We start from the raw sequence: 18,411 nt of genomic DNA, 5'->3' as shown, positions 1-18,411 counted from the left end.
GACTAACAAATTTATTAGAGCATAAGCTTTCGTGAGCTACAGCTCACTTCATCGGATGCATTTGGTGGAAAAAACAGAGGAGAGATTTATATACACACACACAGAGAACATGAAACAATGGGTTTATCATACACACTGTAAGGAGAGTGATCACTTAAGATAAGCCATCACCAACAGCAGGGGGGGGAAGGAGGAAAACCTTTCATGGTGACAAGCAGGTAGGCTAATTCCAGCAGTTAACAAGAATATCAGAGGAACAGTGGGGGGTGGGGTGGGAGGGAGAAATACCAGGGTATTTCTCCCTCCCACCCCACCCCCCACTGTTCCTCTGATATTCTTGTTAACTGCTGGAATTAGCCTACCTGCTTGTCACCATGAAAGGTTTTCCTCCTTCCCCCCCCTGCTGTTGGTGATGGGTATTTCTCCCTCCCACCCCACCCCCCACTGTTCCTCTGATATTCTTGTTAACTGCTGGAATTAGCCTACCTGCTTGTCACCATGAAAGGTTTTCCTCCTTCCCCCCCCTGCTGTTGGTGATGGCTTATCTTAAGTGATCACTCTCCTTACAGTGTGTATGATAAACCCATTGTTTCATGTTCTCTGTGTGTGTGTATATAAATCTCTCCTCTGTTTTTTCCACCAAATGCATCCGATGAAGTGAGCTGTAGCTCACGAAAGCTTATGCTCTAATAAATTTGTTAGTCTCTAAGGTGCCACAAGTACTCCTTTTCTTTTTGCGAATACAGACTAACACGGCTGCTACTCTGAAAACTGACACTTTGGAGATCGTCCTTGGGAAAATCTTTGCCAAAGGGTTGCCTGCCTAGTTCAGGTTCTGGAGCGCCTCACAAGATTAGCCAGGCTCCCATTTGGGGCATTAGGTAATGCAGATACCTGACCCTGAGGTTTGTAGCTATGCAGTCGGCCTGTGAAGGAGACTTGGAGGGAACTGAATGCAGAAATCTAAAAGGCTAGGCATAATGCTTTGAATAGGGTCCAGCATATGGAGGCTCCAGACGTTCCACACGCTAGTAGCTTCACCTGCCATTACAGTACCCTTAGTGTGAACCAGCAGCCAGGATGGGGCAGGAGGAAGCTCACCTCTCTCTTGCCCCTTGGCTAAATACATCCCTGGGCGGTCTAGGCAGAGCCAAACTTTGTGTTTGTGTTTCTCACCCACAGGGCACTGCTGATGCCACCCAAGAACCTGCCACACACCCAGGTGCGTAAATGCTCAATTGGCTTGTGAATAAGCTACAAATAGAGAAGAGAAAGGAGGACCAGGGTTGGCCCAGCTGGCAGCTTCAGGCTGTGCTGATAACCTTAGGGTCAGGGAAAGGCAGCTTTATTTCATAGGCACCTCCTAATCTCCTTCTGTGTCGCTCCAAATGCGCTGTGCTGCACAGAACCTGGAGGCGCTGCAGGAACAGGGCAGCCCCATGAGATGCAGGGCAGGGAGGGCCACACTCCATTTCATGTATTGGAAGAGCTGTTCCTCCAGCCCAGGGATGGGGCTCTGTTATTGTCTGCCCACATTCATGATTTCTGCATGCTGGGCTCTGTAATGGGCACCACGGGGTGGGGGTGGGGTCAGGTTGCAGGGGTCTGCACCCCCAACATACAGCAGCAAGGTTGCTAGCTGTGAAATTTCTCAGCTGTAACACGAATGAGGCTGGATCAGGTGACAACTGGTCTCAAGATGTCATGTGGTATAACATATGCAGCAACCTAGATGCTAGGCTCAGAATTGGGGCTTGGCACCCACACCTGCTGCTCCGCAGCTGATCCCTCAGTATTGTGAGGTGCGGGGAAGTTGAGGTTGGGGGCTCATGAGCAGGGCTTAGGCTGACACTTGCTCCTGTGTCCGACTGTGATCTCAGGCTGGTGCTCACATCTCTCTCATCTGCAGGGGATGTAGTGGAGGAGACATTCCCTCATCCTCCCGCCCAGCCAGGCCCAGAGGCTGCAGGGGAAGGCACTGCTGCAGCACAGATCACAGGTTCGTCAGCAGCTCTAAATGGGGTTTACCTGCCACACCTGGCAGGCCCTAAAGAGAAATGTGATCCAGTCAGAACATAGGGCCCTCCCCACCCAAGGATCCCTGGTATGCCAAACCCTGGTAGATCCCACCAGGCCTGGGTGTGTGCTGAGGGATCCAGGCAGATCCCAATGGGTACAAGAGCAGATGCTTTGGCTTTCAGTGCCCTTCACTGTGTAATTTGTATAACGCACGACCTTGTCTGGATCACGTGGAAGGGAAGCTTAGGATTCATGCCATGAATGAACACAGCCCTTCATTGCTGCCCAGCCAAGCTCAGAGACTTGTCACCCAAGAGAGCCCTCACTTTGATTCATGTGTTTAGCATAGGTCAGTGTTATTTCCCTGACATACAGCTCCTCCTGGTGCGCACTGCGTCTGCTGTGCTTGCCCAGGGCTACGGGGACGGAGGCGGTCCGCAGAATACGTGAGGCTAGCTGGATCTCTGCACTGTGAACAGCAGGGTCTCTGAGCAGAGGGGAAAGGGAAGGGCTCCCCGGGGAAGGGAAATCACAGAGGGGGTGGCAGTGACTCCCAAGGAAAGCGACTGGCAGGTTCTTACTGGTGGCTTTGGCCCAAGCCCTGCTGCAGTCAGAGTTGAGTCATCTGGAAATTGTGGTGGAGCGGGAAGTGTGTGGCTCCCAGGGGAGGCTTGTTTACTGCGTGAATAATAGCAGTTCTGTTATTCTAGGGTTGTCTAAGTGTCTGGGAGTGCTGCCCCTGCTTGGGGCCAAAAGCACCCTCAGAAGAAACCCTGGCACAGGCACCTTGCTGTGGAATGCGCCTCCCACAATAGCCTTTTGTTTGTGTGCGTTTGTGTGTTGGTTTGGTGATGGGATTGTTTCACTGTTGGGGCGTATGTGGATCTCTGCTGGCCTCTCCTTGCCCTTCCTGCATTCAATGCTGCTAAGCTGCTTCCTCTGGCTGCCATGGGATTAGTGAGACCAGGCTGGAGGCAGCAGGAAGGGAAGCAGCATGTGAATGGCCCACACTGAGCTGGCACTAAAGCCCTGGGGATGGTGCCTGCCCTGCCTCCCTGCTCCCAGTGGCCAGTTACAGGGCTGCACTGGCTCCTGGGGAGCCACTTGCCTGCCCAGGCCAGATAGAGCTGGTTTGCTGTTTTCTTCTGAGCTCTCCATGGGCTTTCCCCGCTTTCCAGCGCAGGGGTTGGGCCAAGGTGTCCCAGCCTCCTGCTTTCACTCAGCCCAGCTAGAAACAAGTAGAGATGATAGACGGTGCCTAGCTGCAGGGCTCTGGAGCCCTGGGAAGCCATTTCCACCCTGCTAGGTGCACTGACCCAGACCAACCCACAGGTGCTGACCATTAGTGCTCCCTCTCCATTCTTGGGCACTGGGGGTCCATCGCTGTCGTGGTGGCTGGAGGCTGCTGAGGCCCAGCTCTGGCAGCTGTCTGAGGTGCAGGGGACTCGGAGCCGTCTCCCATTCTATCTGTGATGTGGGGGTGGTGCTACTAACTGGGCGGGAGGCTGTGGAATAGGGAAAGCCCTGTACTATGTGCTGGGGGACAGGGGAGCAGAGGCCTGTGACTTCTCCCTGTCTGTCTCCCTCAGAAATCGATAGATGCTCCTCTGTACCCAATCCGTGTGGCCCAGGCACTTGTGTGAACCTGCCCGGCAGATACAGCTGCATGTGTGGCCCTGGCTATCGGCTACATCCTGGCCTCCCCCGATGCATTGGTATGTCCCTAGCTCTGCTGTTTCTAAAGGGGACAGTGGGGAGACTCCCTGCTGTTTCTAAAGGGGACAGTGGGGAGACTCCCACGTCAGGAGACGGGGCACGTGGAGAGAGGCTGGCTCCTGAGCACAAAGCCTGGCCGAGCCAGACCCCTTGCAGGGCACCAGCCCCGCTGCCTTCCTAAGCAGAACAACTCTGTGGCTTGGGATCATTCTCTCTGTCCTGCTTCCCCAGTTTTAGTAGCCAGGGGAAATTTGTAGGGCAGAACCCTCCCGCTCCCATCATGTGTGGGAATGCAATGCTGCCCTCCAGCGGTCGATGGCAGATAAACGGGGGGTGGCCCTCATGTGTCATCTAGCAGGCTCCCTGGGGAGGGAAATACTGAGTTGGGGAGATGGGTCCCCTCAGGCCCTTGCTCATCCCATCTCCAGCAGTGTCTGTAGGAAATGGGAGGGTTAATGGTATTTCCCGAGTGACCCTGTTCCTCTGCTCCGGACCCAGATGATGATGAGTGTGTGAGAGATCCCTGCGCTGGGAGGGGTCACTGCATCAACAGCGTGGGCTCCTACTCCTGCCTCTGCTACCCGGGGTATACCCTGCTCGCCTCCCAGGATGCACAGACCTGTCAGGGTAAGTGACACTCCATCTGGCACACGCCTACAGCCCCAGGGAGCACCTTGCCCACAAAGTTCCTGTGACCTCCCTCAGCTACATGTTTCCTTGGTAATGGAGGTTCCAGCCTCCTCCTTTATATGGGCTCTTCCCCCCGCCACTACTGCCCAAGCCTTCCCTAGAAGGACCCCTCATGATGGGGCAGGGGAGATTGCATTCTCCTTGCTCATTCTCCTAGCCTCTTGCTGAGGCGGGGCAGTGCACTGTGCAGACTGGGGAAGACTCTGCAGAAAAGAGTCAGTCAGCAAAGGCTTTTCCTCCAGAAAACCCCTCAGCTTGGGGCCTGTCTGACCCAGAGGCCAGTGGCATGGAGCCCAACTAGCCCTGCATCCCCTGTCCTGTGTCCCAAGCACCGTCTCCGAGCATCTGGAGAAGGCAGGAGGCAGCTCGGCAGAATGTCACCCACTGGTAGCTGGCAAGCAGCCCTTTTCCTTGCTCCGCTGCTGGTCTGGGCTCATTAGCTGGGCCCTCTGCCAAGCAAACAGGAAGTCCTGTCCCTAGCCCAAACTGCCTCCAGCCTGCTTTGGCATGTGGGGGTGACCAGCAGCAGCAAGGAGGGACTGAAGCATGGCAGAGTGAGGCCCATGGGGACTCTAGCCCTGAGTACAGCATGGCACTGCCTTTCCTCCTCATTGGCATGAGGGCAGAGGTTGGCTCTCAGGAGGGATTTGAATGAGGGGAGGGGAGTGGCCATTCAGCGTGGGTTTGGGACAAAGGGACAGGGAGGGTCCTGCACACAGGCAGAGCTACCTCTCGCGCCCTTAGCTGAGCCCAGTTCCCTGATGGGACCTATCCTTGGGTACTAACAGATCTGAATGAGTGTGAGCAGCCCAGCATGTGCCTGGGGGGGCAGTGCACCAACACACCTGGATCATATCACTGTGAGTGTGCCAGGGGCTACATCATGGGCCGCAGAGGACAGTGCGAAGGTGAGTTTGCTAACCTCCCCTACATGAGCATCTCCAGCCATTTTGTGCAAACCTCAGCTCTCCTCATCCCCTCCCTCCAGATCTGCACTGAGGTACCTGCACCTTCTCACTTTGTCACTTCAGTCCCCTGACACAGGTCTGCCCCCGCTTGCCTGGGGGAATCCCCATCCCGCTGCGGGAGAGGGGAGCTCTCTCCCCAAGTTCATTCCCCTTCAGGCTCTGACTCACCCCTCAGGCCCAGTGGGACCCATCCTGAGCCCCTTCTTCTGGATTGGAAAGGGAATGTGTTTTGTTCTTGGGCTGGTGCTTATCTTTGGAGGTTTGGCATCTGTCATTGCTTGCCCCTGTTTGAGCCCTGGGCTGCCAAGTACATTGAAGGTATGACGTCTACAGCCAGCTGCATGTACACAGCATGTCACAGTGATTGAAAATCAAAATGGGCATCCTACTAGGTGGGAGAACAGGCCACAGAGACTATGAATGACAAGTGGGACTCATGAGAACGTCCTTCTGAGCCCCAAACTCAATGCACCATCAAGCCCATCTGCTTGGAGTCACAGTCACTCTTTCTTTGGCCGGAGCTGGCTGAGAAGATGAGATGCAGATGACTGTGGTCCCAGCTGCGAGGATGTTCTGGATGGGACTCGGTCTATCTCTCTCTTTTCCTGGAGTCTGAAAGCAGGGGGTCTCTTTGCAGATGTTGATGAGTGTGCTGACCCCAGCACCTGTCCCAGAGGGAGATGTGTCAATGCGCTGGGCTCCTATGAGTGTCTCAGCTGTGCAGCCGGTTACCAGCCAATGAATGGAAGATGTGTTGGTAAGGAGGCAAGAACTGTTCCCCCCCCCGGCCCCTCCCCACCTTGTGGAAACTCCCTCTTGCATGGCAGCAATTCCAGTCCTAGCCAATCCCTCCTGGGACTATAATGTGCCACACAAGCCTTGTGGGCAGACACTGGCTGTGGGAAATGGCAGGCAGAAGAGGCTAGTTTGTGTATCCTGAGTACCATGCCCTGCAGGATTGGGTTGTGGGAAGATCCCTGGGGATTTCAGAGCATCCCTGTTCCTGGTTTGATGGGCCCCTTTGCTGTGTCTTGCAGATGACGACGAGTGCTTCGCCGTGGGAACCTGTGCTCATGGACTGTGCATCAACATGGCCGGCTCCTTCAGGTGTTCCTGCTACCATGGCTATGAGGTGACAGCAGATGAGAAGAGCTGCCAAGGTATCATATCCTCTACCAGATGCTTTTGGACCCAGTCCAACTCCTAGTGAAGTCTGAGGCATTGTTTCCATTGAACCTGGGGCATTCCTGAATGCATGGCCTGGCTGCCTGTACCTCCATGCCCCAACCAGGATAGCTAGGTCCTGAGATCCTGTGGGGCTAGCCCCTCTCCCTCCTTATCTATTATTTATCTATTCCCCACAACGCACCTGGATCTGAGAGGAAGCCCCCACTCCCTGGCCTCAGACGTGGCCCCTCCTCCCTGTCCAGCTCTCACTCTGGTTTGTGGGTTTATTTAGATATCGATGAGTGTGCAACCCACAGCACCTGCCCCATGGGACTCTGTATAAATACCGAGGGCTCCTTCTCCTGTACAGCCTGTGGTGCTGGATACACCGTGTCCAGAGATGGCAGCATGTGTGAAGGTATCTCCTGTGGATGGTGAGATGTGTGGGTGCCAGGGAGACTGGATTCCATGGGAGGACGTGCTTGCAGTTAGGAGCAGGCCACTGGTGGTGTCCAGGACTGGCTTTCCAGCAGTGGCTGCAGAATCTCACAATGTGCATGGCACTCGGGTCACTGGGCATCCCCCAGCCCAGCTGAGGCAAAGCTGCCAGCTTGTGGCACAGCATTTGCAGGCCGCAGTTGTAATCAGTGTCCCTAAGGCTGAGTCTCTGGCCTTGGATCTGCATCACTGGTGACCTGAGCTGAGCCACTCTTCCTGCAGCAGCTCCAGCTGAGCTCCCTGCACTCAGGAGAGGTTCTGGGGAACAGCCCCCTGAACCCCAGCGAGACCCACTTGGAGAGCAAAGGGCCTGCCTAGGAAACCTGCTTCAGCAGCTTAGCTTTTGCGGTGCAATAGAGAGCTAGAGGGGGTTTCGAGGGGAGGTCACTGGGAGTGACAGGTGTTCAGAGATGGACCACTGCAGCTTTGGAAAGGGGTCTGTGAGTCACAGAGCTAATCCCCCAGCTGGCTTTGAGTACCTGGCGGGCGGGGGAGCAGAGTAGACGCCCTGTCCTTTATCCCATCTGGAGTTCCAGTCTGTGCTCTCACCAGATATCGATGAGTGCAGCTCACCCGCTGCCTGCCCCTTGGGAATCTGCACCAACATGGATGGTTCCTTTGCCTGCCGAGCCTGCGATGCTGGCTACATTCTCTCCTCCAACAGACTCACCTGTGAAGGTAAATCACCCGGACTGCTCTCTGCCTCTGTGGGAGCTGTGGCTGCAAGTCAGGCAGTAATAAATGTCAGACTAAGAAGCTAGGGGTCTTGCGCCCATTGGGTCACACCCCCAGTCGGTCACGCCCCTGCTCAGGTCAGCTTAGCTCTGCACATTGGCAGCACATCGTGTTTGGAGGGGCAGTGGGTATCTGAAGGGAAATGATCAGATCTGGGAAGGGGTACAGGTACAGAGCTCATTAATTAGATTCTCAGCTGACACTAATTTAGGGGGAACTGCAAGCCCCAGCGAGGACAGCGTAATACAAAGAGGCCTCGAGAGAGCAGAACCACAGGCAGGGAATAGCAGAATGGGATTCTGTTCAGAACAACATGGCTAATAGGTCTGGAGAAAACAACCCCAAGCCTAGGTAGTCAGTGGGAGGGGGAAGGCTTGGAATCCGGAGTGTCTCAGAAAGGCATGGGACAGTAAATTAGGAATTTCTGATGCAATGTGGAAGCAAACAGGGCCCATTTAGACTGCAGGCAGAGCTATTGTGTATCTGAACAGGGGGAATAGCCAGGTCCTACTTTGTGTAGCGCTGGTGCATTTTGTTGTGGTCACCTTTTTATCAGAAAGATATTGGCAAATCAGAGGGAGTTCAGAGAAGACCAACCAAGGTGATCAGAGGGCTAAGCTATAGGTAAGGCTACGATTATGTCACAGAGGTCATGGAAGTCACGGAATCCATGACTTCCAGAAACCTCTGTGGCATTGGGGCACCATAGCAGCCCAGCCACCGCCAGCAACGGGGGGCCTTCCTGCAGTAGCCAGCTCAGCTCTCTGCCCCCGCGGGTGGAAGAGGATCCCCAGCAGGCGGCAGGGGATCCTCCCCAGCTCCGTGCCCCCGCAGGCGACAGGGATTCCCCTGCAGCTCCCCAGCTGCCACTGGTGGAGGGACCCTGGCAGCTTCCCAACTGCCAGCGGTTGTGAAGGATCCCTCCCAGTTCCCAGGCCCCGCGGGTGGTGGGCCCCACCCTCAGCTCCCAGCCCTGCAGGGCCCTGGGGGATCCCACCCAGCTCCCAGCCACGGGGCAAGGATTGGGAGCCACAGCTCCCAGCCTCTGCAGTGGGACAGGGTGCTGGACCCTCCCCCCTCCCCATTTTGTCAGGGATACTTTAAGTAAAAGTCAGGGACAGGTCACAGTTTCGTGAATTTTTGTTTTTTTCCCATGACCTGTCCATGACTTTTACTAAAAACATCCATGACAAAATGGTAGCGTTAGCTGTAGTGAAGTGTGAAATGAGTAAAACCTGTCTAGTTTGGCTAAGCCTCAACTCTGAGGGTCGGGGGACCTGGGAGGAGTTTATAAATGTCTGCGGGGTATAAACTCCAAGGCAGAGAGGAATTATCTAGGCCTATGGTGCAAGGGTTAAAAACAAAACAAAACAAAAATAGGCAGAGGGTTAACAAAGACACGGGCAAGCCAATGAAAGAGGGAAAGCTGGCAAAAGGGTGATGAAGTAATAAAGGCCCCAGTTCAACAAAGCAGTGAAGCACAGACTTAACTTAAAGCATGCAAGTGGTGGTATTGAAGTCACCAGCACCGCTCTCTGTCTTAAGGTACATCCATGCTGCAAGTGCTACAGCAGCACGGGTGGGTTTCTGTTGCTTTAATAGCTGGGCAGTAGCAGTACACCCTGAGCAGCATTGCTTGGTGGTCTACTTAAGCTTTAGGTGCAGGCCTGCCCTGAGAGCGCTTTGCTAAATAGGGATAGGTAAGCATGTGGATAAGTGTTTGCAGTGTCATGGGCAATATTAATAATAAAAGTAATAAGGGGGTTAGACTAGATGACCCTTGCAGTCCCTTCTAGCCTTGTGGTTCTATGAAGCAGGAGGACTGGGATGAAATTGGGGAAGAGAAAGCAAATGCTGGGCAGAAACTCCCAGACAGTGAGATCTGTCTGACTGCAGCAGACCTTGCGGAAGAGAACTCCAGCCTTCCCTAGTAACTGCTAAACTTGTGGTTGTTAATTGTTCTGTTCCCTAGGCCCTGTTGTAACTTGTGTGGGTTTTTTTTTCAAGTGTAGCTCTAAGGCTGTGCTCTGTCGCGAGTACCTGAAATTGTGGTGTAGAACATGAGTTTATGTTGCTAAGTTACTCAGGAGTGGCAGAGCCACAGGTAAGGTGTGCAGAGAGTCCTGCCAGCCGGTCCTCTATACCCAGCTACACCAGCATAGGTTCTGGATCAGCTACATATTCTGCAGGAAAACTGCCTTCGGAGTGTGACTGAGAGAGTTTAAGGTTATTTGTTTCTCCCCTTTCTCCTATTCACCCACCTGTACAGGCCTCGGAGGAAAAGAAAAAATAGAACTAATATTGTTTAGACCACCCCCTGAAAATGACCTCAAATGGAATTTCTGTATCTCCTAATGCCTGATATCCTGCAGCCTGCTATGGTCATAACTGTGTGCTGCATTCCATTGGGGATACCCTCCCCCAGCACCTTTCTGCTGGTATCAGGGTCACCTTTCGGATCAGAGATATTGGACCTTAAATCTGTCTCTGGCCTAATGCCTCTCATGGGTCTTCGGCAGGGATATTTTTGGAGAGAAATCCCACATTTGCGGGCAAAGAAGGAAACATTTTTGTGGCAGGTTTTGTTTGTTATGTGAAGCAGTTCAGATGGCTGGAATGGTGGAGAAGGGCCCTTCAGAGATGTATCAGTGGGCTGAGTGCAGATGTAGTCCAAGGTGCTTGATAAAGACCCCCTGGTGATGAGCATGGCATGAAAAGCTAGTGAGGGAAAACTGTAGCTTCTCTCATGGCTTGGCAGTGGAGCACTTGGGAACCACCAGCACACAGATGGTAAATAAACCCACTAACAGGCTGTTTGTTTGGGGTAAAACTCATGGGCAGAGGCACACTGCATCTGGTGATCCCTCCTAGAGAGGGAGAAGGCGTCTTGGCCACTTTTCTTCTTCCTTTCGGTTTACAGCTGGGTCTGAGGCACACACAGGAAAATGAGGTAAAGTTTCCATGCTCCTGATGGGATGGAAGGATTGCACATTTTGTTCCATATGCGAGCTAGTCATGTGACTCCCTCCCTAGATGGGTCTTTTCCGGCATGTCACTTCCCCATGCTCACCGCTAGAGCAACTCGGGGAGAGAGCACTGACGGAACATTATCAAATGTTTGGTGAGTGACCCCAGGAGAAACTGTTCCAGTTTTCCCTTGCTGGATTGGTGTCCATGGCTCTGGATTTGGGGTTTTGTGTATAAAAAAAACAATAAGGGTTTTATGATGGCTTACAACAAATGAACTAGGGCATAGATCATCTGCTAGGGAACTGGTGGAAGCTAGGGATGTTTTAGAACTGAGTGTGGTAGGAGTAATCTTGCCCCAAGGCATAAATGAATGGTGCCCTGTTGTGTATACCGTGTGCTTGGCATTTAGCAGAGGCAAGGTCCCTGCTCTGCCCTGAGGAGCTTTAGGCTCAATGTTTCCATCTCTAACTTCTGTGATGGGAACAGGCAGAGCAAGGGAGATGGGGAATGTTGTTGGTGCCCTCTGCAGCCCACAGGTTGGTACTGACAGGGAATCAGTCCTCTTAGACTCATGTGCTTTTTCGCAGTCAAAAAAGCTGCACTCGGAGGCACTGGGCCCTGCCTGGTAGGCTGGGGGGACTGAAAATGTAGCAGAAATGTTGTTTCCTTCTGACGGCCTGGAGCATCACACCTCCCTTGGATGGACCCGTGGAAGGGTGGGAGTAAGGAGCTTTCACTGCCCTGTGGGAGGGTGGAGAGCTGCCTCCTGCCCTTGCCCTCAGCATGCATTAGCTGAACTGAATTGTGTTCCAAAAGAGGCAGGTGAATGGGACAGTCCAGAGTGACAGAGCCAGGTGAGGCCGAGGCTATGTCTGGCTTTCTACAGTGGACATGGTCATACTGGGATATGGAAGCCCATTTCCCTTAGTGTTACCTGCACACTCTAGGGCACCCCACCTTTACTCTTCCGTGGGCTCATGGCGTAACCTAGTTAATTTAGGCACCCCCACCCTTTCCCAGGTTCTAGGGCTCCGGGTGAAAGGTAACTTCCTTTACACAGCTCCTACAGCTCAGAGCGTAATTTTCTGCGGGCTTGCGGCGCCATTTACCAGTGAAAGAACCTTACACAGTAATATTCTTAACCTCTGTTTATTAACAGTTACCAAAACAGAATACACATGCTAAGCATACAATGCTTCCAATAAGGCAGACAAACTTTTCCTGGTGGCCAGTCAGGATCAGGTCATCCGGGGCTCCTCCAGCTTCTGCACAGTGTGATTGCAGGGTGTTGAGGTCTGGCAGCTCTGATCTTGGGCTGTGTCCTAGGTTCCTAGTTATGTTCCAAAGAACTTCCTTTTGGACCCCAGTTTATATACTTAAACTTGAGTCCTCCTTAGCTGTACCTTAACCCAATGGTTCTCAATCTTTCCAGACTACTGTATCCCTTTCAGGAGTCTGATTTGTCTAGCTTACCCCAAGTTTCACCTCACTGAAAAACTACTTGCTTACAAAATCAGACATAAAAATACAAAGATGTCTCAGCACGCTTACTGAAAAATAGCTTACTTTCTTATTTTGGCCATATAATGATAAAATAAATCAATTGGAATATAAATATTGTACTTACATTTCAGTGTGATACTTGAGCCTGTTTTTCACTTGTGAGCCTGGTCTGAAGCCCGAGCCCCACCACCCAGGGCTGAAGCATGTCACTTAGCATTGTATGGCCCCCTGTGGCATGGGCCCTGGGCAATTGCCCTGCTTGCCACCCCCTAATGCTGCCCCTGCACTTGCATTAAACCCTAAACCCGTCCCATGACCCTCCTGGGGGCTACAACCCCCAGATTGAGAAACACTGATTTAGATGAGTTGAGTACCCCCTGAAAGACCTCTGAGTACGCCCAGGGATACATGTACCCCTGGTTGAGAACCACTGTCTTAAACAATCATTTTAAACTAAAGAACTACAAAATAATTCTTTGACCAATCCTAACATATTGTGAAACAATTATTTAGCCAATCATACCCCACCACCTTAGTTGATTTAAATCTTGCAAAATTAGTTATGGACCAGACAGAAACCATCAAAGAACCAGACAGAAACCATGCAGATAAACAATAGAGAAATAGGGACCATAAAGGCAAAACAATAAAGTATAGCTTTCACAATCACAACTGTTGAAAAGTGATTCCTTGCCAGACAGAATGCTATCAAACAAAGTTTTCTTTAAACATCTTAAGATCCGTTTCTTTATCTGGTAGTGGTGGGTACTATTAGGACAGGATCGCCTTCTTAACAGCCCGATATTTCATTGGTTTAATGTAATTTAGATAGAATGTGAGGATGTCACTTTCTGCTTTTTAGCTCATGGCTGCTGCTGTCTTAATGTGGCTGCAGAAAAAGGCCTCAAACCTTACATTAGTGTCATCCCATCCCTCCTCCTTACATCCCCACCCCCGTACCATCACCCCGAAGAGTTCTCCTCCCTCCTTAGAGCTTACACCCTGCAGGTAATAGCAGGTTGTTGGCCTGTCCCCCAGCCATGTCTTAGCCCAAAGGAACAGATTTAATTCCTTCAACCTTTCATTATTAGTGAAACTCTTATGACTGCTGGGGGCGGGCCAGGACAGATTAAGGGATGGCTGGGGAGGATGAGGGTCGGGAGTTTCCACAACCGGGAGAGAATGAGGGGCACCTGTCAGGGAAGGGTTAGGCAGCCAAGAGAGTGGGGTCAGATGGGGTGTTTAGGGGGTGTTGGGGCACTTCACTGACATACACTCTTGTGCCGTTAGCTTGACCCTTGTCATGGCTCTTCTCTGGTTTCCCTCCAGTTTGTGGCACTGAGGTGCCCAGTTCTGAACTAACTTGGGGACGGGCCCAGGAGACTGGGGCCTGGGTTTGGTTTAGCTAAACCTCCTTGGTTGGTCCTGGTTTGCCAAGGCAGGACTAGCTCAGATCTGGGATCCCTGGATAAAAAGGCACCAGAGTCTGAGGGAGTGTTGGAAAAGGTGCTGCTGTAGCTCCTCTAATCGCAGCATTCGAGAGCTGTATAGAGCCTCTCCTCTCAGCACCCCTAGACGGGATCCCTCTTTGTAGGTATCCCCAGGATCACACTGTGGGCTGACAGCCAGGGGCTCTGCGCTCAGCAGGCAGGAAGGTCTCTGAATACTGACCTGCCTGCTGCTGTCAGAGGCCTGAATGGCTGCTGCCCTTGGCCTCTGTTTGTTTGTAGCAGTTGCTCATTGCACACTCATACTGGCCCTGACTCTTAATTCTGTGCCTCTCTGCCTGAGCAGATATTGATGAGTGTGAAGACCCCACTGTTAGCTGCGTCGGGGGAGAGTGCCTGAACACACCGGGCTCCTACAGCTGTCACTGCCGCCCTGGATTTGAACTGCTCAACGGCACTATGTGTGAAGGTACAAGCACCTCCAGGGCCTGTCCATTCCGTTCCCCTTTGGACTCCACCAGGGAGTCTGGGGCATCTGCTGGGAATTCCCATTTCTACCCATGCAGGGGGGATTGTAGTGCAGCCTGGGACAATCAGCCTGTGGAGTGCTGCCCCAGAGCATTAACCAAACATGAGGTCACCACTGATGCACTCCCTGTGCCTGCGATGGGGCCCTAAACCCTCCCGGGGCCTGCCCTGTGCGGACAAGGGGAGGGGCCCTCCTGCCATCTTCTGACAGCCGATTGTGTGGAGCTAACTCACATTTCCCCTGCAGACGTGAACGAGTGCCTGGGCAGTGAGATCTGCAGCCCCAATGGCGAGTGTCTGAACAGCCATGGATCCTATTTCTGTATCTGTGCTCCTGGCTTCTCAAATGCGGCTGGGGGAGTCAGCTGCCAAGGTGAGGGACTGGGAGAAATGGCAGTAGCTAAATGTGCCTTGGACCCTGGCTATCGCCCTGGGCTCTCCTTTGCCCCTGACTACCCTCTGGCTCTCCCCCTGCCTGACTCTGCCCCCTAGCTATCCCCCTGGGCTTTCCCCTGCCCCCTGGCTCTCCCCTTGCCCATCCCCCTGGCTCTCTACCTGCCTGACTCTGTCCCCTAGCTATCCCCCCGGGCTCTCCCCTGCCCCCTGGCTTTCCCCATGCCCACCTCCCTGGGCTCTCCCCTGCCCTTGACTATGCTCTCTCCTTTCCCTGGCTGTGCTCCCTTGTCCCCTCTGCCGTGATCCCTGTCCACTGTGGATAGTATTTATTGTGCAGGGACCAGTGTACACCAGTCAGACAGCCTCTGTGCTGATTCTCATCGTGTCGTCTCTTCCAGACGTGGACGAATGTGCAGACAAATCTCGGTGTTTGCAAGGCCAGTGTTTCAATACGGAGGGCTCCTACAGATGTTTGTGTGAAAATGGCTTCAGGCACTCACAGGAGACTGATGACTGTGTAGGTAAGCACTGGTTTTGGGGGAACACAGGGCTCTCCCCAGATCGCTGGTGTATGTATGAGGGTCTCCTTCCCCACGCAGAGGGAACACCTCTACTTCAAGTACCAGTGACACTCATCACTTCACTCTTGCTCAAGAGCCATGAGGCCTCTGCCCCTTCATTGGTTCTCCCACTAGCTGTGCCATGACAGAGGGCCCCGGGGCCCAGAGTGGGTTTGTGGGTTGGGAGGCCTAGTATCAGGTCATTCGTGGGTTTGTGGGAGCAGTTGCCACAGGACCCCAGTGTGGTTGGGCTCTAGTTGCACGAAGGCTCTCCAGTGGGGTTGTGGGGTTCCCAGTTGACTGTCCCATCTCTTTGCCCTTCTCCTTCTGTGTCTGTTGTCACCGGGTGACAGATGTGGACGAGTGTGCAGATTTTGGGGACACTGTGTGCGGCACATGGAGATGCCAGAACACCGTGGGTTCATACCGCTGCGTTATGGGCTGCCAGCCTGGCTTCCACCAGACCCCGCTGGGTGACTGCATTGGTGGGTACCGCTGCGTGATCTGTGCTCTCTCATGGGGGTGGGATGGCTGGCTCAGCTGGCATCCTGAGGGTAAAGCTTGCTGCCCAAGCCAGAAGCAGGGAGGTGCATGTGGTCCTGTCCCTGGTTAGCAATGAGGAGGAGGAAGTGCTTGGCCAGCGTCGATGTAGATAATGCTGAGTGCTTGTTTTCCTGGCTGTTTGTGTCTAGACTTCTCTCTTCTTGGCATTTGGTAACAGACGCTGCATTGTGCAGCTTTTCGTCTCAGGGAGATTCCTGGGGAGGTTACAGTCCATTCCAGGGCCAGGATTGTATTGCAGCACAGAGTCCCCCAAGAGGCAGCTGCCTGCTGGGGTTCCTGGCTATGTCTAGCTGCCTGCCTGCCTCCCTCCCTGGAGCTGCTGGATGAGCTGTGCTCTGACAGAGGCTGGTATCTTGGCTCTGGGGTTGATGCATGGAGATCCCCCCTGCAGAGCTCCGGGGTTGGATTTAGAGTTCCCAGCCAAGGGCAGCATTGAAAGGTGACACTACAAAGGGGTTACTGTGGCATTAAAGAATCCCCCAAACTCTCATAAGATTGTGAGGGGGAGCTGTCGCCAGCTGGGGCCCAGTGTTGCTGCTAACATTATAGGTTAATGCCATCTGAGCTCAGCTTCCACTCCTTAATGTCCAGACAATGCCAAGCTTCAAACATGCAGCTTCCTCGGCTGTTGTGAGGAAATCTCACACCCCATGCAGCAGTGGGAGGGGTATCAGGGTGCACTGTACAGCCCTGCAGCCTTCTCCTGCAAAGGTACACCCTCTGCCAGGCGAACCAACCCCTGCAATCCTGACTCCTTCCAGCTTTGGGGCACCCTAGATATCTGCGGGTGTAGTTATGGACAGGTGAGGGGTCCCAGCAAGCCCCCGATTATGCTCGAGAGGCCATAAAGCCAAGGTTTGGGTGCTTGTGGGGTCTATGTGTGTGAGGAGCAGGCTCTGCACAGCTGCAGGCAGAGCTCTCCATGGGTTAGGGTGTGGAACTGAGGAAGGAGAAAAAGTGCAAGTCTGCCACTGATCAGCAAGGAGGTCAGGAGCAGGAAAGCACAGTCCCTATCTGTGTTCATGGCCCCTATATGCTCCCACATTGTCCCCTAGGCCCCTATATACCAGCCCAAAACACCTCATATTCAGCTTATTCTATCCTGTATCAACCCAAACTCCCCTATCCTTGTCAATAACCTCCATACCTGCCCATGGCCCCATACCCATTTGCACTCCCCCGTCTCCTATACTTTCTCATATTCATCCCCTATACCTCCCTTTATCCATCCATATTACCCTTCCCCCTAATTTCCCAGCCCTGCCCATGTTCCCTGTATATTTTTCATCGCATCTCTACCCAGTTGGAGCACTGAATTATATTGGAGGTTGCCCTTATGGTGACTCTTCCCCTGTGCTAAGTTGTTCCCCTTCCTTCTTGCAAATTAGGGAGGGGAGCTGGGCAGGCCTGGCCCTGTGATCCTGCGGCAGCAGGTGTTGAGAGCTTTCGCTCTGGGGCTGATCCAGGTGGGAGGGCTCTGGGAGTGTGATGGGGATGGCCTGGGGAAGGGAGGTTCTGCAATGACCTGGGCCCTCCTCTTTCCTGCAGACATAGACGAATGTGCCAACGAGACGCTGTGTGGGAGCCATGCCTTCTGTGACAACACGGATGGCTCATTCCGCTGCCTTTGTGACAGTGGCTATGAGAACTTGCCCCCAGGCCAGGATTGCGTGGGTAAGAGTCACTCAGTGCTTCTGGCCCGACGCCTTCACGCTGCCTCTGTGCCTGTGCCTGTCTCTCCAGCACATGGGTCCCTGCACCCTTTGTGCTGCACAGATCAGTCTGTCCACATCTCATTGGGGGTGTCCTTTCCTGGCAGGGGATAGGAAAAATCCTTTCCCTGTGGCTCCCTCAGGATCCCTAGTAATGGAAGATGTTCATAGGTGGGTGGGGCTATGAGCAAGGGCAAGAGAGGAAAGTGGCTACCAGGTGAGTCTCCAGGACATGGGCCCTTTTCAAGCAGATGGACATAGGGGCCCCTGGAGGTCAGAGAAGTTCACTTGCGGGATCAAAAATGGGCAAGGCCAACACCTTCCACCAGGGAGGGGGTTGCAGGTGAATGGTGAAGGGATCAATTATTGGGTGTTTACGTTGGAGTGTGCCTGAATCGCAGCAGTTGGAAGAGGAAATGCCCTGTCAGATCCCACCTAGTCCATTCCAGAGGGCCAGGGCAGGATCTGTTCCCAGCGCTGTGTCCAGAAGTTTAAATGCTCCTGGTGAAGGTGCTTCCTGCATTTCATGGATAGGGAGTCCTCTTGGTGTTCAACACTGTGCAGCCCGTCCACAGGCTTGTTCCCTCCTACCACGGACACACACTGAGACCCGCCCCTCTGGGGCGAAAAGCATCCGTGACTCTGAGGACTTAGGTGGATGCACTGTCCCACTGCGGAACCCTAAAGCCGTTTCCTTTGCCTTGTGTGACAGACGTGAACGAGTGTGAGCTGATGGTGGCCGTGTGTGGGACTGCGCTCTGTGAGAACGTGGAGGGATCATTTCTGTGCCTGTGCCTCAGTGACCATGAGGAGTACAACACGGAGACCGGAGAGTGCCGGCCACGAGCTGGCATGGGTGAGATCTCACTGGGGCGGGAGATGGGTGCTAACAGGGCAGTGCTGGCCACGAGCTGGCATGGGTGAAATCTCACTGGGG

At 53.4% G+C, this 18,411-nt stretch overlaps 1 protein-coding gene across 2 annotated transcripts in view; it reads left to right on the top strand.

Annotated features, from left to right (window-relative positions):
* The window catches only part of LTBP2 (latent transforming growth factor beta binding protein 2), a 137,965-nt gene that overhangs the window by 106,570 nt on the left and 12,984 nt on the right, over positions 1-18,411 (top strand). Inside the window, exons 14-28 of one of the 2 annotated variants that reach the window (XM_038405718.2) lie at positions 1,183-1,222; positions 1,910-1,999; positions 3,609-3,734; positions 4,234-4,362; positions 5,214-5,333; positions 6,031-6,150; positions 6,431-6,553; positions 6,853-6,978; positions 7,611-7,736; positions 14,061-14,183; positions 14,490-14,615; positions 15,037-15,159; positions 15,552-15,683; positions 17,311-17,436; positions 18,187-18,330. In XM_038405718.2, the coding sequence (XP_038261646.1) occupies positions 1,183-1,222; positions 1,910-1,999; positions 3,609-3,734; positions 4,234-4,362; positions 5,214-5,333; positions 6,031-6,150; positions 6,431-6,553; positions 6,853-6,978; positions 7,611-7,736; positions 14,061-14,183; positions 14,490-14,615; positions 15,037-15,159; positions 15,552-15,683; positions 17,311-17,436; positions 18,187-18,330 (1,774 nt within the window). The remainder of the gene's footprint in view (positions 1-1,182; positions 1,223-1,909; positions 2,000-3,608; positions 3,735-4,233; positions 4,363-5,213; positions 5,334-6,030; positions 6,151-6,430; positions 6,554-6,852; positions 6,979-7,610; positions 7,737-14,060; positions 14,184-14,489; positions 14,616-15,036; positions 15,160-15,551; positions 15,684-17,310; positions 17,437-18,186; positions 18,331-18,411) is intronic. The other variant, XM_043516175.1, reaches the window with a different exon arrangement.

Source organism: Dermochelys coriacea, chromosome 6 (assembly GCF_009764565.3).
Source record: "Dermochelys coriacea isolate rDerCor1 chromosome 6, rDerCor1.pri.v4, whole genome shotgun sequence".
Taxonomy (NCBI): domain Eukaryota; kingdom Metazoa; phylum Chordata; order Testudines; family Dermochelyidae; genus Dermochelys; species Dermochelys coriacea.
The sequence above is the reverse complement of the archived record's forward strand: the minus strand, read 5'-3'. Positions and strand labels throughout refer to the sequence as shown.